Raw genomic sequence first — 26185 nt, forward strand, 5'->3', positions numbered from 1 at the left:
TGAGAACATTTCTAATCTCTCAGCTGGGGGGAATGGCATGGAAGCGTTACACAGGTCATCTTATGGGGGAAAGAGAGGAGGCAGTGCTGAAACATAATGACTCCAGGAAACAGCAGGCTTCTCATATCCATATAATAATAGGACAATACATTTGATTATAAATATTGGGAAGCATGAAGTAACAATTAATAAGATGTTAAAGAACAGCACTTCCAAGTGAAGGAAGAGAAAAAGGGAACACATTGCAACATGATCAAATCACTAAAAATAAGAAAAAAAAGAATGAGTAATAGAAAACATTTTTAAATGAAAATTCACTATATATAAAATAGGTAACCAACAAGGACCTACTGAATAGCACAGGGAACTATATCAATATTTTGCAGTAACCTGCAAGGGAAAAGAATCTGAAAAATATATATAATATATGTTATATATGCGTGTATGATGTTACTCTGTTGTTTCCAACTTTTTGCGACCCTATGGACTGTAGCCAGCCAGGCTCCTCTGTCCATGGGATTCTCCAGGCAAGAATACTGGAGTGGGTTGCCCTCCTCCAGGGGATCTTCCCAACCCATGGATCGAATCCATGTCTCTTATGTCTCCTGCATTGGCAGGCAGGTTCAGGAAATCACTTTGCTGTACACCAGAAGCTAACACAACATTGTAAATCAACTATAATTCAATTTTTAAAAAGGACACGGTGAAATTGAATACAACAATCGACTCACCTAACTGAATACTTAAGATATAAAGCTAAAAACAAAAACAAAAACAAAAGATATAAAGCTCACATTCCTCAGACAATGTACATTATTTTGTAAATTGTGTACACAGAACACTGACAGATAACAAATAACACTGACAAAATAATCATCGTGTACTTACTTGATCACAAAAAGGGAATCGTTTTTGAAAACAACATTCTTGGATCACGATCCATAAAATCAGGTATCAAGAATAAAAGAGTGACTAAAAACTCTTAAACAATTGAAATACCCTGATAACCTTAAGATCAAAGAGGAAATCGAAACTGAAATAACATACTATTTGGAAAGCACTGAAAAAGAAACAATAAAACCTTTGAGGCTTAATAAAAGCCATAGAGGAAATTCACCATCAGGAGCATCAACACTGAAACGGTTTAGTCCTAGGGCCCCTCCTCTGAAAGGACCTCAGCAATTTTTTCACATGGTCATGTTTTTATATACAATTACAGAAGTGTTTCTGTGTCCTTTTCTTTTTAACAGAGCCTCTCCTAACGTTCATCCCCAATTATATAAGTTGTGGTCCCCATAAATTTGAATCTGTTCATTTTTGTTTAAATTGCCTTCATTATTATGAGGTCCCATCACCAGAGCTATCGGAAGGATCAAACTGCCAGGCTATCAGTGTTTCTCTGCAGGGGAACTGCTGGCACTTGGGAAGGACAAGTCTGTGCTGCGTGGAACCATCCCTGAGCATTGCAAGACATTTAGCATCCTTGCCTCCTGGGGACTAAATGCTAGTTGTCCCCTCTACTCATTTGGACAGTAAAAAAAATTCTCCCACAGACCCATAGGGAGAGGAGGTGGTACTAAGTGAAAATGTTAGTCCCTCAGTCGTGTCTGACTCTTTGCAATCCCATAGACTGTAGCCCACCAAGCTCCTCCATCCATGGAATTCTCCGAGCAAGAAAACTGGAGTGGGTTGCCATTCTCTTCTAAGGGATCTTCCCAACCCAGGGACTGAACCTGAATCTCCTGCATTGCAGGCAGATTCTTTACCATCTGACCCACCAGGGAAGCCCAACCACTGTTGAAAACCTATGGGCTGGATTTTGATCTTGCCCAGGCTTAGTACTCACAGGAAAATAAGGATGGATATTCAACCATCTCAGGGCTTCTCAAACAGGTTCCAAATCTATCACCATTATATTCAAACTCCAAAAGGGAACACTCCTTTTGAACCAAGTCTCTGACCCGTGTCCTAACTTGAAACTTGAATTTGGAATTTACACCTAAGAGCCGCAAAGCCAGGATTCAGGCAGCCAGAAGGAGCAGGTCTTCCTGCAGCCCAGCTACTTTGCAACTGAGCTTGTGACTGGTTACGTCTGAGGTTCAGCTTTCTCTTTTGTAAAAAGGTGATCATCTCACTTCTCCCAGAGAGTTGGAGGAGATGAGATACATAACGTGCCAGCAAGGGTGTGGAGGTCAGTGACTCTCCAATACTACTTCTCCTTCCACCCCACCCCTCTCTGTCTCTCTGGGGAGTTTTCTAGAGCTATGCCCCACCCCAGTCTGAGTACTATGTTGGAAAGTTGGCTGTCTCTTGAAGTTGCCTCCGTGAGCGATATGAAACACATTTTTTCTTGGGAGAACTGAGAAATGGCCCAAGGTCCTAAACCTCTGAACAGACCTGGGGTGAATTTATGAGCCTGTCAGAGGCTCATGCTAATGAGGAATGGACAAGCTTGGGAAAGAATGCCTTTTGGTTTTTGTTCAACAGACACTACCCTAAAGTGTGCACAGATAAAAAATGTGAAGAGAAAAGAAATGCCCAGATAGGGTGAGTCAGAATATAATGCACTGGGACTTCCCTGCTGATCCAGGGGCTAAGACCTGCGCTCCCAGTGCAGAGGGCCCAGATTCCATTCCTGATCAGGGAACTAGATTCCACACGCCCCACCTAAAAGTTTGTAATGCTGCCCCAGCCAAGACCCAGCACAGTGAAATAAATAGACAAATATTCTAAAAAAAGAAAAGAAAATGAAAATAAGATCAGCAAATTTAACTGACATGATGGAACATACCCTTCTCCTGCCTGGGCAGGCTGTTGGTGCAGAAGGCAGACTCGGGCAACCGGGGCCGCGCAGGGCCAGGGGCAGAGCTCCAGGACAACAGGCTGCCCCTTGTACTGCCGTTACTGCTCCCGAGCCGGAGGAGCCAGTGGTCAGACAAGGAAGAGCTGGTGGAACCTGCAGAGGGAACACAGAGCAGGTGGGCTGGACCATCCTTCCGGGGCCCCAGAACACTTCTCACCGCCAGATTCCCATCCCTGAGCCCAGAACTACAGAAACAGAGCGGAGCTACAGAAATGAAAGTGAATTGCTAGAGGAGAACCTGTAATTGATGAACCATAGCTTCCCTGGTGGCTCAGAAGGTAAAGAATCTGCCTGCAATGTGGGAGGCCCAGGTTCGATCCCTGGGTCAGGAAGAGCCCCCGTAGAAGGGCATGGCAACCCACTCCAGGATTCTGGCCTAGAGAATCCCATGGACAGAGGAGCCTGGCAGGCTACAGTCCATGGGGTCGCAAAGAGTCGGGCACAACTGAGCGACTACACTTTCACTTTCTTTTTTAATAAACATAGCTCTCAGGTTGGGTTAAGCAATTATTTCCTATTGAGGACCCACATCCCTTATAACTGCCTCTCCCTTTCTAATGGGACTAATGCAGGGTTATACTACACAAGCTTAACACGTTATTGACCTGAGATGTATTAATGTGTCTTTTGTTACCTGAACGTTACTGACTGGCAACACATCAATACGTTTGTAGAGAGTGATACAATTAACATCACCCTGAGAAGGTGTTAGAGCTTAAAATTGATCAAGGGTTTATTATGCAACTTATGAATGTCATTATCATTCACATTTTCCTCCCTTAGGTTTTTGTTCCAACCTTGTGTGTAGTCTAAACTTAAAATTTTCAAAAATGACACATCGCAAAATTTTGAGTGAAAAAGAATTTTTCAGTAAATTTTATGCTGATTGTCCAAGTGACATATATACTAGTGTCTCAGAAGATGGCAGTTCTTCAGAATATAGTTCTGATTCAAACAATGTAATTATTAGGCCAACAAAAGATGGAAAGTGAAAATGAAACTCACGGTGCTAAAGAAGGCTCCTTTGCTTCTACAGAAGAGAGAACGAAAGACAACATTTTATGAAAATCGGAAAACTACAGTTATGTCAGATGTAACAACTGAACATCATAACCGCCAACTGTTAATGAAATAACAGAACTAATTTTTGGCTGACCAAAATAAAAATCGGTGGCCAAGGCAATAGTTTCTGCAAAAATCCCTCGGTCAATAATGAGCTAATTAAGATCAGGCTCATATGAGCAAGAGAGAAAATATAGAATGCCACGCTCCCAAGAGTCACCTGTCACAGGTACAAAATGTTATTCCTTTTCCCGTTCTTGGATCTCAGTGTGTCCCGCCCACATCGTTACAAATGGGACACAGTTCTGTAGGGCTGTACATGCTCTGGAAAGTGAAAGTAAAAGTCACTCAGTCATGACTGAGTCATGGACGCCCCATACAGTCTGTGGAATTCTCCAAGCCAGAATACCAGAGTGGGTAGCTGTTCCCTTCTCCAGTGGATCTTCCCAATCCAGGGATCGAACCCAGGTCTCTCACATTGCATGCAGATTATTTACCAGCTGAACGACCAGAGAAGCCCAAGAATACTGGAGTGGGTAGCCTATCCCTTCTCCAGCGGATCTTCCTGACCCAGGAATCAAACTGGGGTCTCCTGCATTGCAGGCAGATTCTTTACCAGCTGAGCTACCAGGGAAGCAGACAAAGCTTCCTCTTTCAGACCCTTGCCGGACCTATCCTGGTCCTTGATGTGACTGAGCATCTTGCCTTTGTTCAGGACCCCCCTCTCCCGGGAGGAATGGCAGTACCTACCTCTCACAGAGCTGCTGGCTGACCACGGAGGGATGCTGTTCCTCTTCTGATAAAACAAGATGTAAGCCCCTCGCGTGTTGACCTCGTCTTCTAGAAGCGGCTCCACCATGCTGTCATCGTAACTGTACCACTGGCCGTCCAGAGAGTTCCGGCAGTAGGCTGCGAAGGTCCAAACCCCAAGTCCCCGTTAATTGGAGCCCCCCAAAGCAGGAAGAGATTTCCCACTGGCATGGCTGAAAAACAGATATTTGTCATAGAATGAGAAACATCGGTTCATTTTTAGCCAGAAAGGAATTTGGTGGAATCAGAAAGGATCAACCAGTTATACATCCAGATGCTCACTGATAAACTGAGTTGTTACCACACAAGCTGAATCCTTACGTTGTAGAGATTGTTCAGGCAAAATTTCTAATAAAAGCGTGTCCTGAGTTCTTTATGGGGGGCTTCCCTGGTGGCTCAGACGGTAAAGAATCTTCCTGCAATGCATGAGACCCAAGTTTGATCCCTGGGTCGGGAAGATCCCCTGAAGAAGGGAATGGCTACTCATTTCAGTATTCTTGCCTGGGAAATCCCACGGACAGAGGAGCCTGGTGGGCTACAGGCAATAGGGTCGCTAAAGAGTCAGACATGACTGAGCAACTGATACTTTCACTTTTTTCAGGTAACAATGCTAACGGTCATCCTGGTTCTTTTGAGAAGCTTCAAAATGCACAACTCTGATTCAGTATGCAAGGAAAATATGCACTTGGGATTATAATACACTTCTTTCCTACCTAAGAACTGTAGCCAAACATCTAAGAAAATGATCATAGATAAGACTCTCACTACCTTCCAAACAAATACAAGAAATATTCCTCTCCTTTCCTTCCACATCTCAGTAAATGGTACCATAACATACTAATTCAGGAGTAAAAGCCAGCTTTTTTTTTGTAATGGGCCAAATAGCCCATTTGGCCAATTTTTGGCTCTGCAGGTCACCTTTGGCCACCTACGGTCTCTGTCATATATTCTTCTTACTGTTATTTGGTTTGTTTTTTGTTTTGCCTTTTTACCCCCTTTTAAAATGTAAAAGCCATTTTTAACTCATGAACCGAGCGAATACAGGTGCCAGACTGGATTTGGCCCACGAGCCACACTTGACTGGCTTTTTTTTTTTTTGGCGGAAACTCATGGCATGTGGGATCTTAGTTCCCTGACCAGGGATTGAACCCACATCCCCTGCTGTGGAAGCACAGTTGACTGACCTGCACTGGCTCAAACCAGGCACGAGAAGTTCATCTTTGCTCCTGCCTCTCTTCCATCCCATGCTGAGTGCAAAAGCTAGTCTGACCAATTCTCTTTCTCGAATGTATCTTGAATACCCTATCATCACCCAAGTCCCAGCCAACACGATCTCCCACTTGAGGCCCAGAAACACCCTCCTAACTGCAATTCCAGCTTATATTCTTGCTCCACCCAATTCTCTGCTCAAGCTAAGACCTCACTTTGTGAACTCGATTATGTCTTTATTCCTCTGCTGAAAACCTTTTAATGGCTTCCCACCACGGTTTGGAAAAATACAATCTCTTTTCCATGGCCTCCAGCATCTTGGGATCCAGCCCCATCTTGACTTACTTCCCCCTTCAGTCACAGCGGGATTTCATCAATTCTTAAACACACAAATTCTGCCTCTGGACCTTTGGACATGTTAGCAGTGCTGCCCATAATGCTTTCCTACCATTATTCACACAGCTAGTTCCACATCTTCTTTCCTAAAGGTAATACGCTCAGGCAGGCCTTATCTGTATCTCAGACACAGCAACAAATCACCTTTTCATGACACCAAGTAGTGAAAGTGTTAAAGGGACAAGCACCTTTTTATTTCTGTGTCTGAAATTAGTCCCATGAGGGCAGGACTCCTATTCATCTTGTTCATCACTTAGGCTCCAGCACCTGGCCCAGGGTTTGGCATAGAATGGGGACTTCATAAATATTTGCTCAATGAACAAATGAGTGATGGTCCTGGTTGTTTATACAGTCCAATATTTTCCAAACTGCAGGTTCATGAGTACACTAGCAATAGCCCACTTTTCAAAAAAAAAAAAAATTTCCAAGAATTTTTTTCCAGAAATGACCTAATTTATAGTAGTGTAAAACAGACCAAGGTATGCAATTATGAACTGAGTGAGCTGCCAAGCTCTTTGTTTCTGTCCTCCCATCCTTCATTCACTTCAAGTTCCTAGAAGGCAGTAACAACTGAATGTACCCCATAGAAATAAATACCAAATCTGATAAGTGGGAGTCTTTGGGCTGAATCACAGATAAGGACAAATGTCACTCTTTGGGTTTCACCTGATATGGTGAAAACTCGGGCTGTAACTAACTTTCTATCCCAACCACCCTCCTAAGCCTGCCCCATGCTTGGACCAGTACCCCCTTCCCTCTGGCAGGTTCCAGGCATGGAGCGGGTGAGGGGTCAGCTGGTGTCGAGTGCCCGAGTGAGCTTGGCATCCCATGGGCGTCCCTTCCCAGGGTATCTGGAGGCCCAGGCCACAGCCACGAATGTGGGCATAGCAGCAGCAGCCGCGGACCGCGAGGCGGGCTCACCTGTGTAATGCCCACCTTGCAAACTGCCGTGGTGGTTGCAGACGGCATAGAGGTCGTACAGGAAGTCTGGCGGGTAGCTGGTGGGCAGGCAGGCTGGCTGCTTCCAGGAAGGAGGCCAGGCGCCCGGCTTGGCCTTGGGGCTGGTGCTCCTCTGGGCCACGTGGGGAGCCATGTCGAGCCCGGCGAGCGGGAACTTCACCAGCGTGGAGAGCTTGTTCCTCCTCTCGCCCACCTGGCAGAAGCGCTTGAGGTGGATGATAAGGATGTCGGGCAGGGTCCAGAGGCTCAGCTTCACCACCCCCTGCTGCAGGGCCTGGCAGTGGGGGCAACGCCACGCGTCGTCCTGGGCCAGCTAGAAGGGAAGCCACCAGGACCGTGAGCCCACCCACTGACGGGCCCTGGCGCCTCCCCGTCCAGCAGGGGCGCAGACCCCCAGGGCGGGACCTGCTCCTCCTTGGTGTAGAACTGGAAACACTCGTCCAGGGTGCAGCTGTGCTGCTGGTGGGCCTGCTGCTGCCGCCGCACGCTGTCCGCATCTTGCACCCGCTCCTCCTGGGGGCTCCCAAACAGGCTGCAGGGAGAGCAGAAAGGCCGTGTGGGTGTCTCACCTCCCGCAACGCCCCCAACCGAGGGTCTCCACTCCCAGCTAATGGGGTGCAAAGCATCTGCTGTGGAGTCAAAGGCCCCTTTCCTTGGGCTCCAGGAGCGCCCACTCTCTCTTACTGGAATTCTGAGTCTCCACCAGCAGCCCTGAGAAGGACCAAGCCCTGGGCTTATGCATCTTTGTCTCATGTGATGCATGGCCTGGCACCTAGTTGAGATTAATAAACCCTGGCCAGGCCGAACAGTGTCTTTTACCAACGTTGGAAGATGCCCTCAGGGTTAGAGAAGCAGCCACACTGAGTGATTCAGAGTGTGCACTTGAGTCCAATGGCCTGAATTCAAAGTCCACCTCTGCCAGGCACGGGCTGTGTGACACTGAGCAACCCTTTAACCTCTCTGTGCCTTGGTTTCCTCATCTGACAAGGTGGATTCAAGTCGGCCCTACCTTACAGGATGGGATGCATGAAATATCCTGCACGGACGGAAAGTGCTCAGGGCAGTGCCTGGCCAGGGGAAGTGGATAAGTGTCACCTCACCACTTACAACTGCGACCGTGACCACCACGGCCATCACCCACCGACATCATTATACTATTCCTACTGCTGTTGTTTATAGACAGACAGTTGCCACGGGGGCTTCTTGGAGGAATGGGTCACAGGGCATCCGGGAAGCTTCATACACCCCACAGTGGCATCAGGGGAGCTGGCACAGGAAGGTCCTTTATGCACGAACAGGCATTGTCTCCTCTGCTCGAGCTGGGCTCTGCTGGACTCACCGCTCCTTGGTGTCAACGTCCCACTCCACGGCCAGTTTGATGTGCGGAGGGCCTCCTGGCCTCCTGAGATGCAGAGCCCTGATGAGAGAATAGGGGGCCCACCTAAGACATGGAGATGGGCTTCCCACTCTCCCCACCCTCCCCACCCCCAGGACCAATGTTCTCAACAGAAACGTCCAGAGCTGCATGGAAACCGAGGTCGGGGGCCTGAGGAGGCACTGTCTGCGGAAGGCTTGGTCCTTCATCTACCCTGAAGCCTCTGTCCTCCCTGTCCTGGGAGCTGTGAGCTCTGAGGGTCTGGTGGCTCAGCACTCCCACTGCAGCCCCAGCCACCTGCTCAATGACAATAGGTCTGTTCTGTTTGAACATCCTACACACACACCCAATTCTGATGATGCCCAAAATGAGCTGCTGGGTTTCCCTCCACTGTGAAGTGAAAGGAGCACCTTTGAGCCCACCTCCATGACCTAAAAGGTCTTCCCCTTCCAGAGCCCCCCAGACCCAGAAAATCTCATTGGCCCATCACTCTTTCCAGCTGCTTGCACTCAGCCCTTTCAGAAGAGACTGGTTGGCCTTAATGCAGAAGAAAGTGGAAGACGTGAAATCAACAAGATGCATATAGACAAGCGATGGGAGGGTCTGCCCCTTAAAAGAAGGTTTTGAATGTACTGCAAGAAAAAAGTGGAGATGCCACATGAGCCTCCAGCTGTCACCAAGATGATTCAAAAACAGGTTTTGAGGGACATCCCTGGGGGTCCATGGTTAAGACTCTGAGCTTCCAATGCAGAGGGCATGGAGTTACATCCCTAGTCAGGGAACTAAGATCCTGCATGCTGTATAGCATGGCCAAAAAATAAAAATAACAAATAAAACAAAATTGAAACTATCAAAAAAAAAAAACACAAAACAAAAACCCAGGGTTTGAGTTCATGGAAGGTATACAATCCTTAATTAGCCATGTGAGTGTGAATAAGTCCTCATCTTTGGGAACCCCAAGGTCCCCTCCATCTCTGAAGTGGCCATCAGTCCTGCTTAGACATAAGGACTGGAAGCACAGAATGTATACAAGGACCTAACCCAGTCGCTAGTGCTGAAGACCAAGGGCAACTAAGATTGTCATCAGTTTTACTGATACACAGCCTTGAAGGAGTCTAGTCAGACAAGAACGTATTCATTCTCTTACCATGTCTGGAACATCCCCTTACCTATCAACTGCCCAGTGACAGAGGGGCCGACTGTCCTGTGGGGACAAGTAGCTACAGGCCAGGGAGAGTCCCACGACCCGGATGGAGAACAGTGACCCCAGGTTCTGCCAAGACAAGAACAGGAAGCAGGTCAACGTGCATGTTGGTGTGAATCAGATGGTTATGTGCAAAGAAGTTACTCAAAAAATGCAACTTTCTGATTATAGGGATTTTTTGAATATGTCCTTAATAATTGTTTTCTAAACCTGGAGATATAAAGGCTTTAGATTTTTTTAGACGATACACCCTATACCTTTTAACATAGTAATCTAATACCATGTAACGTTAAATTTTCTGAAACAGTGAACACAGTGATTTAAAATAACATTTTAAAAAATAAAATAACACATGGTTAATTGAAGCAAATGTTGGCACAATAAATGGGAAATTAAACCAATTCTGTTCATCAATTATTAATGGAGAAGGAAATGGCAACCCACTCCAGTACTCTTGCCTAGAGAATCCCATGGATGGAGGAGCCTGGTGCAGGCTACTGCCCAGGGGGTCGCAAAGTTAATAGGCAATTTAATTTATCAAGATGATTATAATCGTCACCAGATTACCAAAGTGAGGCAATTACCTAAAAGCAAGCTAGTGTACATTTTATTTAACAAATGCTAAGTATTTGTACACATCGAAATAAGCCACATAACAGAAATGTCACATATGTTTTTATTCTAAGATATATATTTTTTTCATATTCTAACTTTTCTGAACTGAAGTGAACCTTGAAAGTGAAAGTCGCTCAGTCGTATCTGATTCTTTGCAACCCCATGGAATTCTCCATTGAACCCCATGGAATTCTCCAGGCCAGAATACTGGAGTATGTAGCCTTTCCCTTCTCCAGGGGATCTTCCCAACCCAGGGATCAAACCCAGGTCTCCCACAATGCAGGCAGATTCTTTACCGTCTGAGCCACCAGGGAAGCCAAGTGAACCTTAAACAGCGTTATTTGCAAAAGTCAACTGGTAGAAGTAACCCAAGAATCCATAACATATGAATCGATAAACCAAATGTGGTATTATATACACACAAGGGATTCCCTGACAGCTCAGCTGGTAAAGAATCCACCTGCAATTCAGGAGATTTTAGTTTGATTCCTGGGTTGGAAAGATCCCCTGGAGAAGGGATAGGCTACCTACTCTAGTATTCTTGGGCTTCCCTAGTGGCTCAGCTGGTAAAGAGTCTGCCTGCAATGCGGGAGACCTGGGTTCAATCCCTGCCTTGGAAAGGTCCCCTGGAGAAGGGAATGACTATGCACTCCAGTATTCTGGGCTGGAGAATTCCATGGACTATACAGTTCATAGAGTCTCAAAGACACACACAATGGAATATTACTCAGCCTTAACAAACAAGTAAATTCAATGCATGCTGCAACAAGAATGGACCCTGAAGACATTTTGCTTAGTGAAATAAACCAGATGCAGAAGGGCAAATATTGTATAGTTCTGTTTATATGAGATACCCAGAGTGGTCAAATCCTTAAAGACAGAAAGTAGAATGGAGGTTCCCAACAGGCTAGGTGCTGGGAGAGCAGGGAGCTGTTATTTAATAGGTATAGTTTTTGTGGGTATGAGGAAAAATTTAGGGGGGACAGTGGTGATGGCTATGCATCATGAGGAATACAATTAATGCACACTTGTGAATGCTTAAAATTAATGTTACATGCGTTTTTCCACAATGTTTTAAAAAAATCAAGTTAGGGGTTGCCTGTATCAGAATTTTGCAGGCCCCACTGACTGCTTGATTGGTTCTAAAACTGAAATGGCTGTAGAGGTGCAGAGGCAAAAGTACATGGGAGACCACGGGGAGACTAAGAACAGCTGAGTTCAGTGTTTGCATGAAAGCAGTTCTGTCCACTTTCAACAGCAAGGAGCACAGGGTTTGGGGAAGGCCAAAGCTATTACTAGGTATTCTGACCTACTTAGGGAGAAATTCGAGTTTCTAATTTGGGCAGATCTGCCGGGCAGTTCATGGAGCAAAAATCCTTTGGAGATAAAGATTTGGTACAAAGGTAGAAAAGGTCATTAACAAAATGATATTTGGGGTAAATCCTGAGTCAAATGTATGGTTTTCCCTGGGCAGGAAAGCACATGAAATATGAATAATTATGAAGAAATTCCTTTGAAATGTTTGGGACATCCTCCAAATGGGAAGTTTGTACTTAGAGAATAATTGGGGGGAAACGAAATTCGGGGGCTACTGACCTGTCCCTAAAAATGTTAAAGTCTTCTGTGCCAAGCAGCCATCAGAACAACTTCTGATACTATCGGGGCTAAAAGGAATGGTTTTAGGGAATTCCTTCATGGTCCAGTGGTTAACAGTTCATGTTTCCAATACAAGGGGTGGGAGTTCTATCCCTGGTTGGGGAACGAAGATCCCACATACCCCACGGCATGGCCAAAAAATAAGAAATGGTTTTAAAATTTGTTGCTTTTATTTGGAAACTACCAGACTCTACACATGGACATCACCAGATGGCCAATACAGAAATCAGATTGATTATATTCTTTGCAGCCAAAGATGGAAAAGCTCTATACAGTCAGCAAAAACAAGACCTGGAGCAGACTGTGGTTCAGATCATGAGCTCCTTATTGCCAAATTCAGACTTAAATCAAAGAAAGTAGGGAAAACCACTAGACCATTCAGGTATGACCTAAATCAAATCCCTTACAATTATACAGTGGAAGTGACAAATAGATTAGATCTGATAGGCAGAATGCCTGAACAACTATGGATGGAGGTTCGTGACACTGTACAAGAGGCAGGGATCAAGACCATCTCCAAGAAAAAGAAATGCAAAAAGGCAAAATGGTTGTCTGAGGAGGCCTTACAAATAGCTGAGAAAAGAAGAGAAGTGAAAGGCAAAGGAGAAAAGGATAGATATACCCATTTGAATGCAGAGTTCCAAAGAATAGCAAGGAGAGATAAGAAAGCCTTCCTCAGTGATCAATGCAAAGAAACAGAGGGAAACAATAGAATGGAAAAGACTAGAGATCTCTTCAAGAAAATTAGAGATACCAAGGGAACATTTCATGCAAAGATGGGCACAATAAAGGACAGAAATGGTATGGACCTAACAGAAGCAGTATTAAGAAGAGGTATGAAGAATACACAGAAGAACTATATATATAAAAAAAAAGATCTTCATGACCCAGATAACCACAATGGTGCGATCACTCATCTAGAGCCAGACATCTGGAATGTGAAGTCAAGTGGGCCTTAGGAAGCATCACTACAAACAAAGCTAGTGGAGGTGATGGAATTCCAGACGAGCTATTTCAAATCCTAAAAGATGATGCTGTGAAAGTGCTGCATTCGATATGCCAGCAAATTTGGAAAACTCAGCAGTGGCCATAGGACTGGAAAAGGTCAGTTTTCATTCCAATCCTGAAGAAAGGCAATGCCAAAGAATATTCAAATTACCATATAATTGTACTCATCTCACACACTAGCAAAGTAATGCTCAAATTCTCTAAGCCAGGCTTCAACAGTACATGAACTGTGAACTTTCAGATGTTCAAGCTGGGTTTAGAAAAGGCAGAGGAACCAGAGATCAAATTGCCAACATCTGTTGGATCATTGAAAAAACAAGAGAGTTCCAGAAAAAACATCTACTTCTGCTTTATTGACTATGCCAAAGCCTTTAACTCTGTGGATCACCAAAAACTGGAAAATTCTGAAAGAGATGGGAATACCAGACCACCTGACCTGCCTCCTGAGAAATCTGCATGCAGGTCAAGAAGCAACAGTTAGAATTGGACATGGAAAAACAGACTGGTTCCAAATCAGGAAAGGAGTACGTCAAGGCTGTATATTGTCACCCTGCTTATTTAATTTATATGCAGAGTACATCATCCAAAATGATGGGCTGGATGAAGCACAAGCTGGAATCAAGATTGCCGGGAGAAATATCAATAACCTCAGATATGCAGATGACACCACCCTTATGGCAGAAAGCGAAGAACTAAAGAGCTTCCTGATGAAAGTGAGAGGAGAGTGAAAAAGTTGGTTTAAAACTCAACATTCAGGAAAAGAAGATCATGGCATCTGGTCCGATTGCTGCTGCTGCTACTGCTGCTAAGTCGCTTCAGTCGTGTCCGACTCTGTGTGACCCCATAGATGGCGGCCCACCAGCCTCCCCTGTCCCTGGGATTCTCCAGGCAAGAACACTGGAGTGGGTTGCCATTTCCTTCTCCAATGCATGAAAGGGAAAAGTGAAAGTGAAGTCGTTCAGTCGTGTCCAACTCTTCACGACCCCATGGTCTGCAGCCTACTAGGCTCCTCTGTCCATGGGATTTTCCAGGCAAGAGTACTGGAGTGGGGTGCCATTGGTCCGATTACTTCATAGCAAATAGATAGGGAAACAGTGGAAACAGTAACAGACTTTATTTTGGGGGCTCTAAAATCACTGCAGATGGTGACTGTAGCCATGAAATTAAAAGACGCTTGCTCCTTGCAAGAAAAGCTATGACCAACCTAGACAGCATATTAAAAAGCAGAGACATTACTTTGCCAACAAAGGTCCATCTAGTCAAAGCTATGGTCTTTTCAGTAGTCATGTATGAATGTGAGAGTTGGACTATAAAGAAATCTGAGGGCTGAAGAATTGATGTTTTTGAACTGTGGTGCTGGAGAAGACTCTTGAGAGTCCCTTGGACTGCAAGGAGATCCAACCAGTCAATCCTAAAGGAAATCAGTCCTAAATTCATTGGAAGGACTGCTGCTGAAGCTGAAACTCCAATACTTTGGCCACCTGATGTGAAGAACTGACTCATTGGAAAAGACCCTGATGTTGGGAAAGATTGATGGCAGGAGGAGAAGGGGATGACAGAGGATGAGATGGTTGGATGGCATCACTGACTCTTTGGACATGAGTTTGAGTAAGCTCCGGGAGTTGGTGATGGACAGGGAAGCCTGGCGTGCTGTAGTCCATGGGGTCACAAAGAGTCGGACATGACTGAGCGACTGAACTGAACTGAACCGGTCTGAGAATCAATAAACGAGCAAGGCATAAAGATGTTCCTTCCTGGAGTTTTTCATGTGTTTTTCAAAAATTGGACAAAATTATTTGAATATCTACGTTCTCATATTTGGACATAAACATCAATTTTAGTTTTCCACAGAAGTAATACTTCAAGTCCCTTAAAACTGTTTTTTCATTTCTTTGTTTATGTTGGAGTATAGCTGATTAACAATGTTATGGTAGTTTTAGGTGGCGAGCAACAGGATGCAAGTCCATTGAAACTTTTGGTTCAAATGTCTACATTACAGTTTTTTACAGTAAGTGTCTCTCCAGAAAGAACTATGGGAAGCCACAAATGAATGATGTAAATTCCACTCTTTCTTCCAGTTTTTTAAAAAAATATTTGTTTGGCTGCACTGGGTCTCAACTCTGGGATCTTTTCTCCTGGTTGAGGCATGCTAGATCTTCAGCTCCAGCATGGGAACAATTAGTTGTGGCATGTAGGATCTAGTTCCCTGACCAGGGATAGAATCTGTTGCCCCCTGCATTGGGAGAATGGACTCTCAGACACTGAATCACCAGGGAAGGCCCCAGTGGTGTTTCAAAAGATTTAACAAGCAAAAGCTCCATCTATGAAAGGTCTTTGGTAATGTGACAAAGAGAGGAATGGCACAGGTCATAAAATGGTGATTTTTCTTGCATAAAAAAGTCGTTTGATATGACAATGTGAATGCTGTCATTGATGCTAAATTCTTGTCTCTCCTGAGCTACCACTAAATTCCTACCCACCGCCCCCCACCACCCCCCCCCCCCCCCGCCCACACACACACACCCTGACCTGTATGGGGACCTCGCTCTTCATGAGGTATCGGACTTTGCTGAGAATGCACTGCTGGAGCTGGATCCATGAGATGGCTCTGTCTTCCCTTATCAAGAAAGGAGGCCCAAACCTGGAAATCCAAGTATATGAGGTTATTTCAGCAAAACAAAAACCAACAATACCCAAGAGTCAGCAGTGTTGACTCTACCTATTGGCTTCACTCAATTGGATCCCACATACCATGTACCACAGCCAATTAAAAAAAAAACACTTAAACAATAGTGATGAGAGCAGTTATCATTGTTCCTAAAACCAATAGAAAAACCTCTGATACTTAATTGTTAAGGATGGTGTTAGCCAACTGCTGAGGGCTATCACTTTTGATCCTCTTGATCAGAAAGCACCTTACACCCTACTCCTTGTGGATCAACATTAAGAATGGATATTTAATCTTTTTCAAATTAGAATTATTCCAGCCCAAATTCCAAGTACATGTTGACACACCCCAGAAATCATGTGAAAGAAAGACAAAGTTAAACATACCTGCTGGCCTGCTGCCCCGAGCCCACCAGATTACAGAAGAGGATTAGCACCGACGTCTCGTTGTGAACGGGCAGCAATAATCGCTGACCCTCACGGGCTGCCAAGCGCGGGGAGACCAGTAGACCAGATGGACGAGCTGAAGATCAAGAATTACATTTGTGTTCTTAAAGGAGCTACTGTGCTGGGTCAGAACGCTGGCTTCTAGCCCCTCTTCTATTTGAGCATCTATTAACCACCCATGGGAGACACTGGAGGGCTTCAGGGAAAGCAATATTAAAGTTCATGACACATGTGCCACTGGACACCTGGTGCAAGAAGAGGATCTAGATGGTAGTAAACTTGCTGCTGTGTTCAGCCAATTTTAAAATACAGAGATTTTTCAGTTCTAATGAGATAGATGAAACTGGAGCCTATTATACAGAGTGAAGTAAGCCAGAAAGAAAAACACCAATACAGTATACTAACACATATATATGGAATTTAGAAAGATGGTAATGACAACCCTGTATGAGAGACAGCAAAAGAGACACAGATGTATAGAACAGTCTTTTGGACTCTGTGGGAGAGGGAGGCAGGGGATGATTTGGAAGAATGGCATTAAAACATGTATAATATCATATAAGAAACGTATCGCCAGTCCAGGTTCGATGCAGGTTACAGGAAGCTTGGGGCTGGTGAACTGGGATGACCCAGAGGGATGGTATGGGGAGGGAGGTGGGAGGGGGGTTCAGGATGGGGAACACGTGTACACCCGTGGCATGCTGATGTATGGCAAAACCAATACAATATTGTAAAGTAAAAAATAAATAAATAAATTTTAAAAAATAAATAAATAAAATACAGAGATTTTAATCAACACTTTTCAAAGCCAATCTGAAAAATACACCAAAATGATTTTGGTTGCTTATATGCTTTGATCAGAGAGCTGTAGAGTTTCTGCTCTCTTAGAAAGCCAACATAAGAAGAACAGAGGGACCGCAAAAATCTTTGTCATTGAGAAAGTAGAAGAATTGGACCATCCTCAATTTCCAATCAGCTCTGAAATTTTACTTTTAAGGCACAGACGTGTGACCTGTGATTAAATTTGAAACGAGGCTTGTTTCACTGAGTTATCACGTAATCAGGGCCTGTCAATGTTTTATTCCAGATTCCACACCCAGAGTCTCTCCAGTGACTCAGAGTGACTGCAGATACTTGGTTCCCACAGCCAGTCTGCCACCTCGGCTGGCCAAGGATACAGCCTGGGCAGAGAATTTATCTGTGGTACATGGTAACAGTGGCACAAGGTGCTCTAATATGAGTCTTCTTGACTGGTTAATTGGACCAAAATGTATACTGACCTACAAAGAAAGGCTGTCAGAAACTGACCACCTTTGCCTATCCAAAGTTTAGGAAAAGTAAACATAGGGAAGTGAGACTGTTAACAAAATGTCATTTAATAACCTATTTGACCATCTACTACTCCAGTTTATAAGGTTTTTTTATTAATTTATTTTTTATTGAAGGATAATTGCTTTACAGAATTTTGTTATTTTCTGTCAAACCTCAACTCAACATGAATCAGCCATATATAAATATATCTCCTCCCTTCTGGAACTCCCTCCCATCTCCTTCCCTATCCCACCCCTCTAGGTTGATACAGAGCCCCAGTTTCAGCTTCCTGAGCCATACAGCAAATTCCCGTTGGCTATCTATTTTACATATGGTAATGTACGTTTTCATATTACCCTGTCCATACATCTCACCCTCTCCTCCCCTCTCCCCATGCCCATAAGTCTATTTTCTATGTCTGTTTCTTCACTGTTGCCCTAAATTCTTCAGTACCATTTTTCTAGATTCTGTATGTATGCATTAGAATACGGTATTTATCTTTCTCTTTCTGACTTACTTCACTCTGTATAATAGGTTTTAGGTTCATCCACCTCATTAGAACTGACTCAAATGTGTTCCTTTTTATGGCTGAGTAATATTCCATTGTGTATGTGTACCACAACTTCTTTATCCATTCATCTGTTGACACACATCTAGGTTGCTATAACAGTTTTACTTCAAGCACTGACCTTGAACCATAAGACTCCTGAAGACAAAGATTACTCCAGCACCCATTCTGAATGAAAGTGAGTTGCTCAGTTGTGTCCGACTCTTTGCGACCCTATGAACTGTAGCCTACCAGGCTCCTCCATCCATGGGATTTTCCAGGCAAGAGTACTGGAGTGGGGTGCCATTTCCTTCTCCAGAGGATCTTCCCGACCCAGGGATCAAACCCAGGTCTCCTGCATTGTAGGCAGATGCTCTACCGTCTGAGCTACAAGGGAAGTCCCATTCTGAATAGTGGTTCTCAAAACGTGGCCGCAGAACCATTATCACCAGAACTTACCAGACAAGTAATTTCTCAGGCCCCACCCCTGGCCTTCTGAGTCAAAAGCCCTGTGGGTAGGGTTCAGAAATATGCTTAAGCAAGCTCTCCAGATGATTCTGATACTAAGGTTTTGAGAATTCCTGTATTAGTTGATTGATTTTTAATAATGAATCATCTGTAAAACACATATCAGAGAAAATAAGCCTGATATTTCCAAGTACTAAAACTGAATGTCTTATGCCTTAGCACCCAATAGGTATTCTCTCAAACCTATAATTCATAATATGCAAATAAAATTTTGCAAAGCACTACTGTACCTGAGAGCATCCCCTGCCCAGGTGATGGGGGAGCTTGGAAGGCATAGACATTATCTCCTTCTGCAATAGTATTCAGGTCCTCTTCATCAAAGAAAGACCGCTGGAGTCCACTGGGATACAGTTCAACCAAGATCACCTGGAATGAAAAGGATCATTTTCCCTTTTGTTTCTCAAAGGGAACTTAACAAAGCAGCAGTCTAAAAATGACCAATTGCCCAAGACCTCCCTTTTACATTTTCCTTCCAAGTGGTTACTTATTTTTAGTAATAAAACACTAGGTGCTACAGTCAGACTAACACAGACTTGGATCTCAACTGCAACAACAGAATATCAAAGTGCCAAAGGAAGAGTGGGGAGAAGAAAACTGAAAAGCTAAAGTTTTATACCCAGCTAAACTATCCTGACAGAATGAGCCTAACTAAAATGAAGCCTACTTCAGATAAACAAAAATTGAGAGTGTTTCCCACTAACCGATCTCCACTTAAAAAACTTCTAAATAGTACTGCCAACTTTTTTCACATTGTACCATACATGGAAAATATTTTTATGGAACACTGAGGTGAGCGGCAAAGGCTGGTTTTGTAGTGGAGGAGATGGGTGACTACTGCTTTGAGGGTCCTGGCTCCCCCCAGATCCAACTCTGCCCCCTGAAGGGTGGAAAGAATCAACAACTGAACGCACAGACACACATCTTTTCCTTCAATGGAGATCTTTATTAAAATAGTGAGAAAAGTCAGAAGAACTGATTGGGTGGAAGCAGGAAGGAGCCCACTGGGGTGACAGAAAGGTTCTGTTATCATGGTGGTTACACAGATGTACATGTAAAAAGTTAACAAGTTACGTTATAACCTTAAGATGGACACTTTCTTATATCCCTTCTCTTCTGTAATGAAAAGGTTAAAAATATTCCTTAATTAGAAAAAAAAATCTCATGAGGTCACCAAGTCACCAATTTTACACCAATGGAAGTATGAAATTTCCATTCTACAGTTAAAGAAACAGAGGATCAGAACTTCCCTGGAGGTCCAGTGGTTAAGGCTCTGTGCTCCCAAGACAGGAGGCGTGGGTATGAGCCCTGGTCAGGAACTAAGATCCCACATGCTGCACAATGTGGTAAAAAAAAAAAGAAAACTAAAGAAAGAAATAGGGGACTGATTACTTTGTCCAAGGTCCGAAAACTAGAAAGGGACTGAATCACAATTAGAACCCCATTTTGAGCCCTTCCCTTGTTGCTTTTCACCACCATCCCTTCTATCCTGTCCTTTCATGGGGGACCCTATTATGGGTCTGTCCACCAAAGTCACAGTGAATCCAAACTCTTTACCAAGACACTTAAAAAAAAAAAGTGGAGCACACCCATCCCACTGTCCCCAAATCGCCTCTCTCATGTACTCATCCCAAGTTCCTCTTCAGTCTCCTGGTTTATATTCTCAGGAGTGAAAACACAGAAGAGTGGCTCAGGTTCTGAAATCACTACCTGCATTCAAATCCTGGCCCAGGCACTGACCTTGTGTCACACCTGCCCAGTGCTCACTGGTAAAATGAGCATAACTGTAATATCTGCCTCACAGGATGATGGTGGGGAGTAAATTAGCCATAAAGTTCACAGAGTGGTGCTCAGCACTTAATCAGCACTACTGAGAGTCAGCTATTGTTGAAAGGATGATGATCGCCATCATCGTCACCTTTTGGGAAGACAAAGGTGATTTCCTTTCCGGGTTATTCTGTGAAAAAGCAGGGAGCGGTCTAGGCCCAGTCATCACAGACACCAGGGACTATTAATCAAACAGTATCTCATGAGTCACACTGCAGTCACTGAGAGTCAAAAATTAGCCTCAATAGCCCAGAGAGCTGGTGCGGTTAGCATCCCTCATCCCACGCCCAGGTCCCCCATCACACCTCCTCTGGAGAGATGCCGCCTTCCTCTGCAACCATCTTCCTCAGGGCTGCCACCGTGCTCAGGATCGGCACGGCCAGGCCAACGCGCAGGAACCGCTGGCTCTTGGAGGGGAAGACCAAGGTGACACTCAAGAATCTGGAAAATAGGAAGGAGGCCACATCCTTAAAGGACGGACATGGGCTGTCACCAACATCACTGACACTAGACCAGGTTTAGCACTTGGGCAAATCTTGGCTTCCTGGTCGGGTCATTGCCCTTTAAGTACGTTGCCACCAGGTGGCAGCAGAGAGCCAATTCCACAAGGGTCTCAGTAGCATGTACTTTTCCAGCGACTTATAAGTAAAAGATATTTGATCAAGAATCACAACACAGGTCTTCCTCAACTTACAGTGGGATTACGTCATTGTAACTTAAAGTATCTTAAGTCAAAAATGCATTTAATACACCTAACCTATCAAATATCATAGCTTAGCCCTCCCCACCTTAAACATTCTCAGAACACTTACATTTGCCCACAGTTGGGCAAAATCATCTAACATAGAGCCTCCGTGATAATAAAGTTTTGAATTGCCCCTGTAATTTACTGAATGCTGTGCTGAAGGTGAAAAACAGAGCGGTTTTAAGTGTATGGTTGTTTACTCTTGTGATCACCCGGCTGGACTGGGAGCTGTGGTGCTGCCCTGCCCAGAGAGGACCATACCTCACATTGCTTGGCTGGGAAAAGATCAAAATTCAAAATGCAAAGTACAGTTCCTACTGAATGCGCATCACTTTCATATCATTGTACAATCAAAATATTGTACGTCGAACCATCGTTAAGTCAGGGACCATCTGTTCCGACCTATGGTCTCAAGATTATATTTGCTAAGTAGATAATCTAAAGCAAAAAGAAACTTTGAAGTCTGAAAAGTAGAGCAGTCAAGTTTCTCCCTCCAGGACAACTCAACACTACTGACAAGGCTCCCCTTTTCCTCCTGAAGTTCTTTCTCTCTTGTGATGGAATACAGCCCTTTTGCTCCCCAACTTCTCTGGACTCTCTCTCGTTCCAATGTCTACTACACCCAGCAGCACACCAGGGCTTACCCCTCCAACTCCTGCTTCTCCTGCTCTCTACTACAATTATAATCTAATCCATATGAATAATTAGCAGAGCTGAGACTTGAACCCAGGCAGTCTGGCCCCAGAGTCAGTGGTCCTAACCATTGTGCTATGCTGCATCTGGCCAGGAATCACAGCTCATATCTATCAGTAGCTATCATATGATGATAGGATAAGCCAGTTATTAATATATTTATGGCATTGACAATCAGCAGAACAGGAATTCAGAGCAGGAAATGGGATTCAGTTGCCAGGAAAGGATATATAAAGCCATCAGTCTTCACTGCATCCTAAAGATGGAGGATATCAACAGACAGAAGGCAAGAGGAAAGATTTTGCAAAGCGGGGGAACCCAGGGAAGAAAGGCCCCATATAGGAATTCACTAAGCCTCCATGTGGTTGGCAGTGGCCTTAACAGTCCCTGCCAAGACCTAGGCTTCTGGGATGCCTGTGCTACGTGCTTCCTCTTTTTGCAGAGCCAAACTTCATCATGTCTCCTACCTAATCCTGCCTCTTTTCTTTTTTTCTCGTATCTCCCAACAACCCCTTTCCATTTCCTTTGCCCCTTAAATAAACCTTTTCCTACACCTTCCCCAAGAGGAAAAAGGATTTAGAAATAAAGCTGGGGAAAACAGAGGATGACAAGTTTTCTCTGGTTCACCTCTGTCTGTTTGAGTGGTACCAACTGGCCCATGCCAGCTTCTAAATGGGCCAAAGATGGAAGCCGGGCAATAGGGCTGATAAACAAAAGCATGTTTATAATCCCTTCTTCAGCCAAAGAAGGAACTCAGTAACCTTTCACGTTAATCATCCCATTAGGTCATTGGATGTGCCCAAGAAGCAAGGCTTGGCTGAGAAGCAAAAGAGAACTTTGTAGCTGCAGGGCCCAGAGATTCCAAAAGATGGACGTCAAGTTCACCAGCATGATGCTCACGTACCTCGTCTGGCGCAGAGGGATGGGCAGGGACACGCACAGGAAAGGGTCGAAGGTGTTGCTCTGTTTCAGGCAGTGGGGACAGGTCAAGGAAGATCTGTGAGGGTGGAGGATACACGTTAAAGTCGAATCGCAACTTGAAGAGTTGGACAGTTCCTCGAAGAGTTAGAGCACCATTGCAATTCCTCTGCTAGGGCCATACCACAAAGAATTGAAGGCGGGTATTCAGATCTTTGTGCACAAAGGTTCAGACAATGTTATTCACAATAGCCAAAGGGTGGATACAACTCATGTGTCCATCAATGGATAAATGGGTAAACAGAATGTGTTACAGACACGCAATGGATTATTATTCGGTCCTGAGGTCCTCACACTTGCTATATAAATGAACCTTGATAACATCATGTGAGTAAAAGAAGCCAGACACCAAAGGCTACATAATTTATGATTCCATGTATATGAAATACCAGAGTGAGTAAAGCTACAGGGAGAGAATGCAGATTGATGGTTGCCAGGTGATGAGAGGAGGAAGACCTGGGGAGTGGCTGCTTCATGAGTACCAGGTTTTCTTTTGGGGATGATGAAAATGGTTACGAACTAGAAAAAAAATCGGTGGTTGCACAACATTGTGGGTGTACATGCTGCTGAGCTACAACTTTAAAATGCTTGATTTTATGTTATGTGGCTCTCAACTCAATTTCTTAAAAAGGAAAAAGTTTAATCATATGTATGGGGATTTCCCTGGTGGTACAAAGGCTAAGACTCTGCTCCCAGTGCAGGAGGGTGGGCCTGTGTTCAATCTCTGGTCAGGGAACTATATGCCACGTGCTGCAACTAAGACCCAGCACAGCCAAATAAATAAATAAATCTTAAAAAAAGAAAAATCAGACCAGAGAACACACTGGAGTACTTAATGTTCAATCACTCCCTGCCTCTGGTGAATTTCCCTTTAGGAAAACCATGGCAATGCTGCAGTAAAAAGGATGCACCAGGCATAGAGCACCAGCCAGCAGGGGGACCTGATGTTTGTGGGGACTCCTCTGCCACCCTGTTTCTCTCCCTCCCTCCTCCCAACCTCACCCATCACATACTGTGCCATAACACAGACCTGAAAGATGTACTTTGTCATTGGGAACTTTCCAAACCCGTTTCACATTTAAGCAGACCAATGAGACGGAATGTTTTTCTTTGACTTACTCATTTTTTAAAAATCTACTAAAAGTAAGCAAGGCCGAATTTTTCTTGCAGATGCGCCCTAGTCAACCGATCCAGGGACATGACCTTTAGATGGAGCCGTGAATCTCTGGCCCGGAGCAAGAGATGCATAGTTTGGCAAAAACATAGAACAACCTAATTTTGTATTTAAAGAATAAAGAAAGCATATTGTTTTCACAATAAACCAGAGAGAGGACGTGAGAGGCACCTGTTCCTCAAAGGATGAGAAGAGGATGATGAGTATGACCAGCAGATCAGGGGGAGAGGGTAGCATCACCTTCACAGAAAACTCCAGCAGTTACGAGGCTCCAGCTACACCTCAGATGTGGCCCGGAGGGGTCCTTTCATCCTTGCAATCCCCTCCAGTTCATCACAGTCCTATCCTACCGTCTCCCAGGCACTCACAGGAGAAAGGACAGAAAATCACCCCAACGCCCTTCACTCTTTACTCGCTCATTTTCCCCAAGCTATTCATCCTCTCTGTCCAATTGCTTCTGCTCCAAAACCAGCCTCTCATCTGCCGCTGGAACTCAGAACTGCTGTCTGCTCTCCATGGGTTACAAATGCCCCGAAACGACACTGCTCATTTCACACCCTGGCCTCTCGCTGCCACTGAATATCCATCTGACACCTCCCACCCAGCCAGCTTCACCTGCTCGCTGGCTGGTGAGACGGATGTTCACACCGGCAATGGTAATTAAGACAAAGCACAGGCAAGATGTCACCTCTCCAAATCTGCAGTCTGAAAAATGCTTCTAAAACATACTCTGCCTAAAAGGGAATGCCACCTGTAATGGGAACCAGATTAGGATTTCTGTGAACAAAAGCTATGAATGCCATGGAGAGAGGAACACACACACACACACACACATGCACACACACTGCCTCCTCGAGCCAAAATTCCAAGATAGCAACAATCCTTGACTATTAAACTTGCAGATGTTTTCAAGCCATAATAATAATTGTATAGAATAACCAATAATTCGTCCTCCAGTCCAGTGGTCCTGGACCTTTTTGGGACCAGGGACCAATTTTGTGGAAGACAATTTTTCCAAGGGAAAGGGGTAGGGGGAGGGATGGTTTGGGAATGACTCAAGAGCATTACACTCCCTGTGCACTTTATTTCTATTCTTATTACATCAGCTCCATCTCAGATCATCAGGGATTAGATCCCGGAGGTTGGGGGACCCCTGCTCTAGCCTACAATCTCCAACACTCTAATACTATTCTCCCTTCCCTCCTCCAGCCAAAGGCAAAACCTCAGCCCCCTAAAAAGGGACAGCAAGGGGAGATATAGGGAGAATCTCAGTGAGCAGGGCGCCTCTGGACTAACCCATAATAGCACTTCCGGCTTTTGGTTTCACAAATAAGACTGATACCAGAGGGCATCCTCCCCAGGAAAGGAGACTGAAGAGGGTCCAGATCAGCATGGACCACACCCAGGGATTCCAGCCTGGAACTGGCACCCACTATGGCTGCAGAAAACCACTGCTCAGACCTCAAAAGCCCTAACCTAGATGGATGTCCCTAACGATATTTTTTTCCTTTACTCTGGACCAGAAGGCAGAAAGCAGCTATTTTTAGCTGTCACCAATCCCTTTTTTTTTTAGCATGAATATCTCGCTTCTTACTCACCCTTCCACAGCAATCTACCCAAAGGGTGCTTACAGTCCTTAGTATCGGATCAGCTCAAATGTCACTTCTTCAGGAATCTGTCCCTGACTCACCTTTTACCTTGTGACACTGTGATTTATAATAAGAAATGTATATTTATGTTGAAAAGTATGTATATTCCTGGCACAGAGCTCCTAAAACCCTTGGAATTTCCTAAGTGATGAGAGCAGAAATAAAGGCAAAATGAGCATTTTTTGCTATTCATAAAAAACCCCGTACGACCACACCTGAATTTATGCTAAAACCACAGGATGGGACTGGTTGTCAGAGGAACCCAGCACAGGACGAGGACTTTCAGCTCCACGTACGAGGTCCACACTAGGACTCGGCTAGGCTAAGATCCCACATGCTGCGGGGGTGTGGCCAAAAAGAAAAGAAAAAAAAAAGAAAGTAATGTAAAGGGAAACAAGAGATTTTTTTCCTCTTTCACACTCATAACATGCACTTCAACACTCCCCCAATTTTTCCTTCAAAGC

The 26185-nt window shown here is 44.6% G+C and overlaps 1 protein-coding gene across 1 annotated transcript in view; it reads right to left on the minus strand.

Annotated features, from left to right (window-relative positions):
* USP43 (ubiquitin specific peptidase 43) overlaps positions 1-26185 on the minus strand; it is a 52745-nt gene that overhangs the window by 6141 nt on the left and 20419 nt on the right. The window contains exons 4-14 of the mRNA XM_055576542.1: positions 22825-22917; positions 20788-20923; positions 18889-19024; positions 16213-16348; positions 15688-15799; positions 9845-9948; positions 8640-8717; positions 7706-7832; positions 7262-7613; positions 4676-4834; positions 2792-2956 (exon numbers count right to left, since the gene is read on the minus strand). Of these exons, the coding sequence (XP_055432517.1) occupies positions 2792-2956; positions 4676-4834; positions 7262-7613; positions 7706-7832; positions 8640-8717; positions 9845-9948; positions 15688-15799; positions 16213-16348; positions 18889-19024; positions 20788-20923; positions 22825-22917 (1598 nt within the window). The remainder of the gene's footprint in view (positions 1-2791; positions 2957-4675; positions 4835-7261; positions 7614-7705; positions 7833-8639; positions 8718-9844; positions 9949-15687; positions 15800-16212; positions 16349-18888; positions 19025-20787; positions 20924-22824; positions 22918-26185) is intronic.

This window comes from Bubalus kerabau, chromosome 4 (assembly GCF_029407905.1).
Source record: "Bubalus kerabau isolate K-KA32 ecotype Philippines breed swamp buffalo chromosome 4, PCC_UOA_SB_1v2, whole genome shotgun sequence".
In the NCBI taxonomy this organism is placed as follows: Eukaryota; Metazoa; Chordata; class Mammalia; order Artiodactyla; family Bovidae; genus Bubalus; species Bubalus kerabau.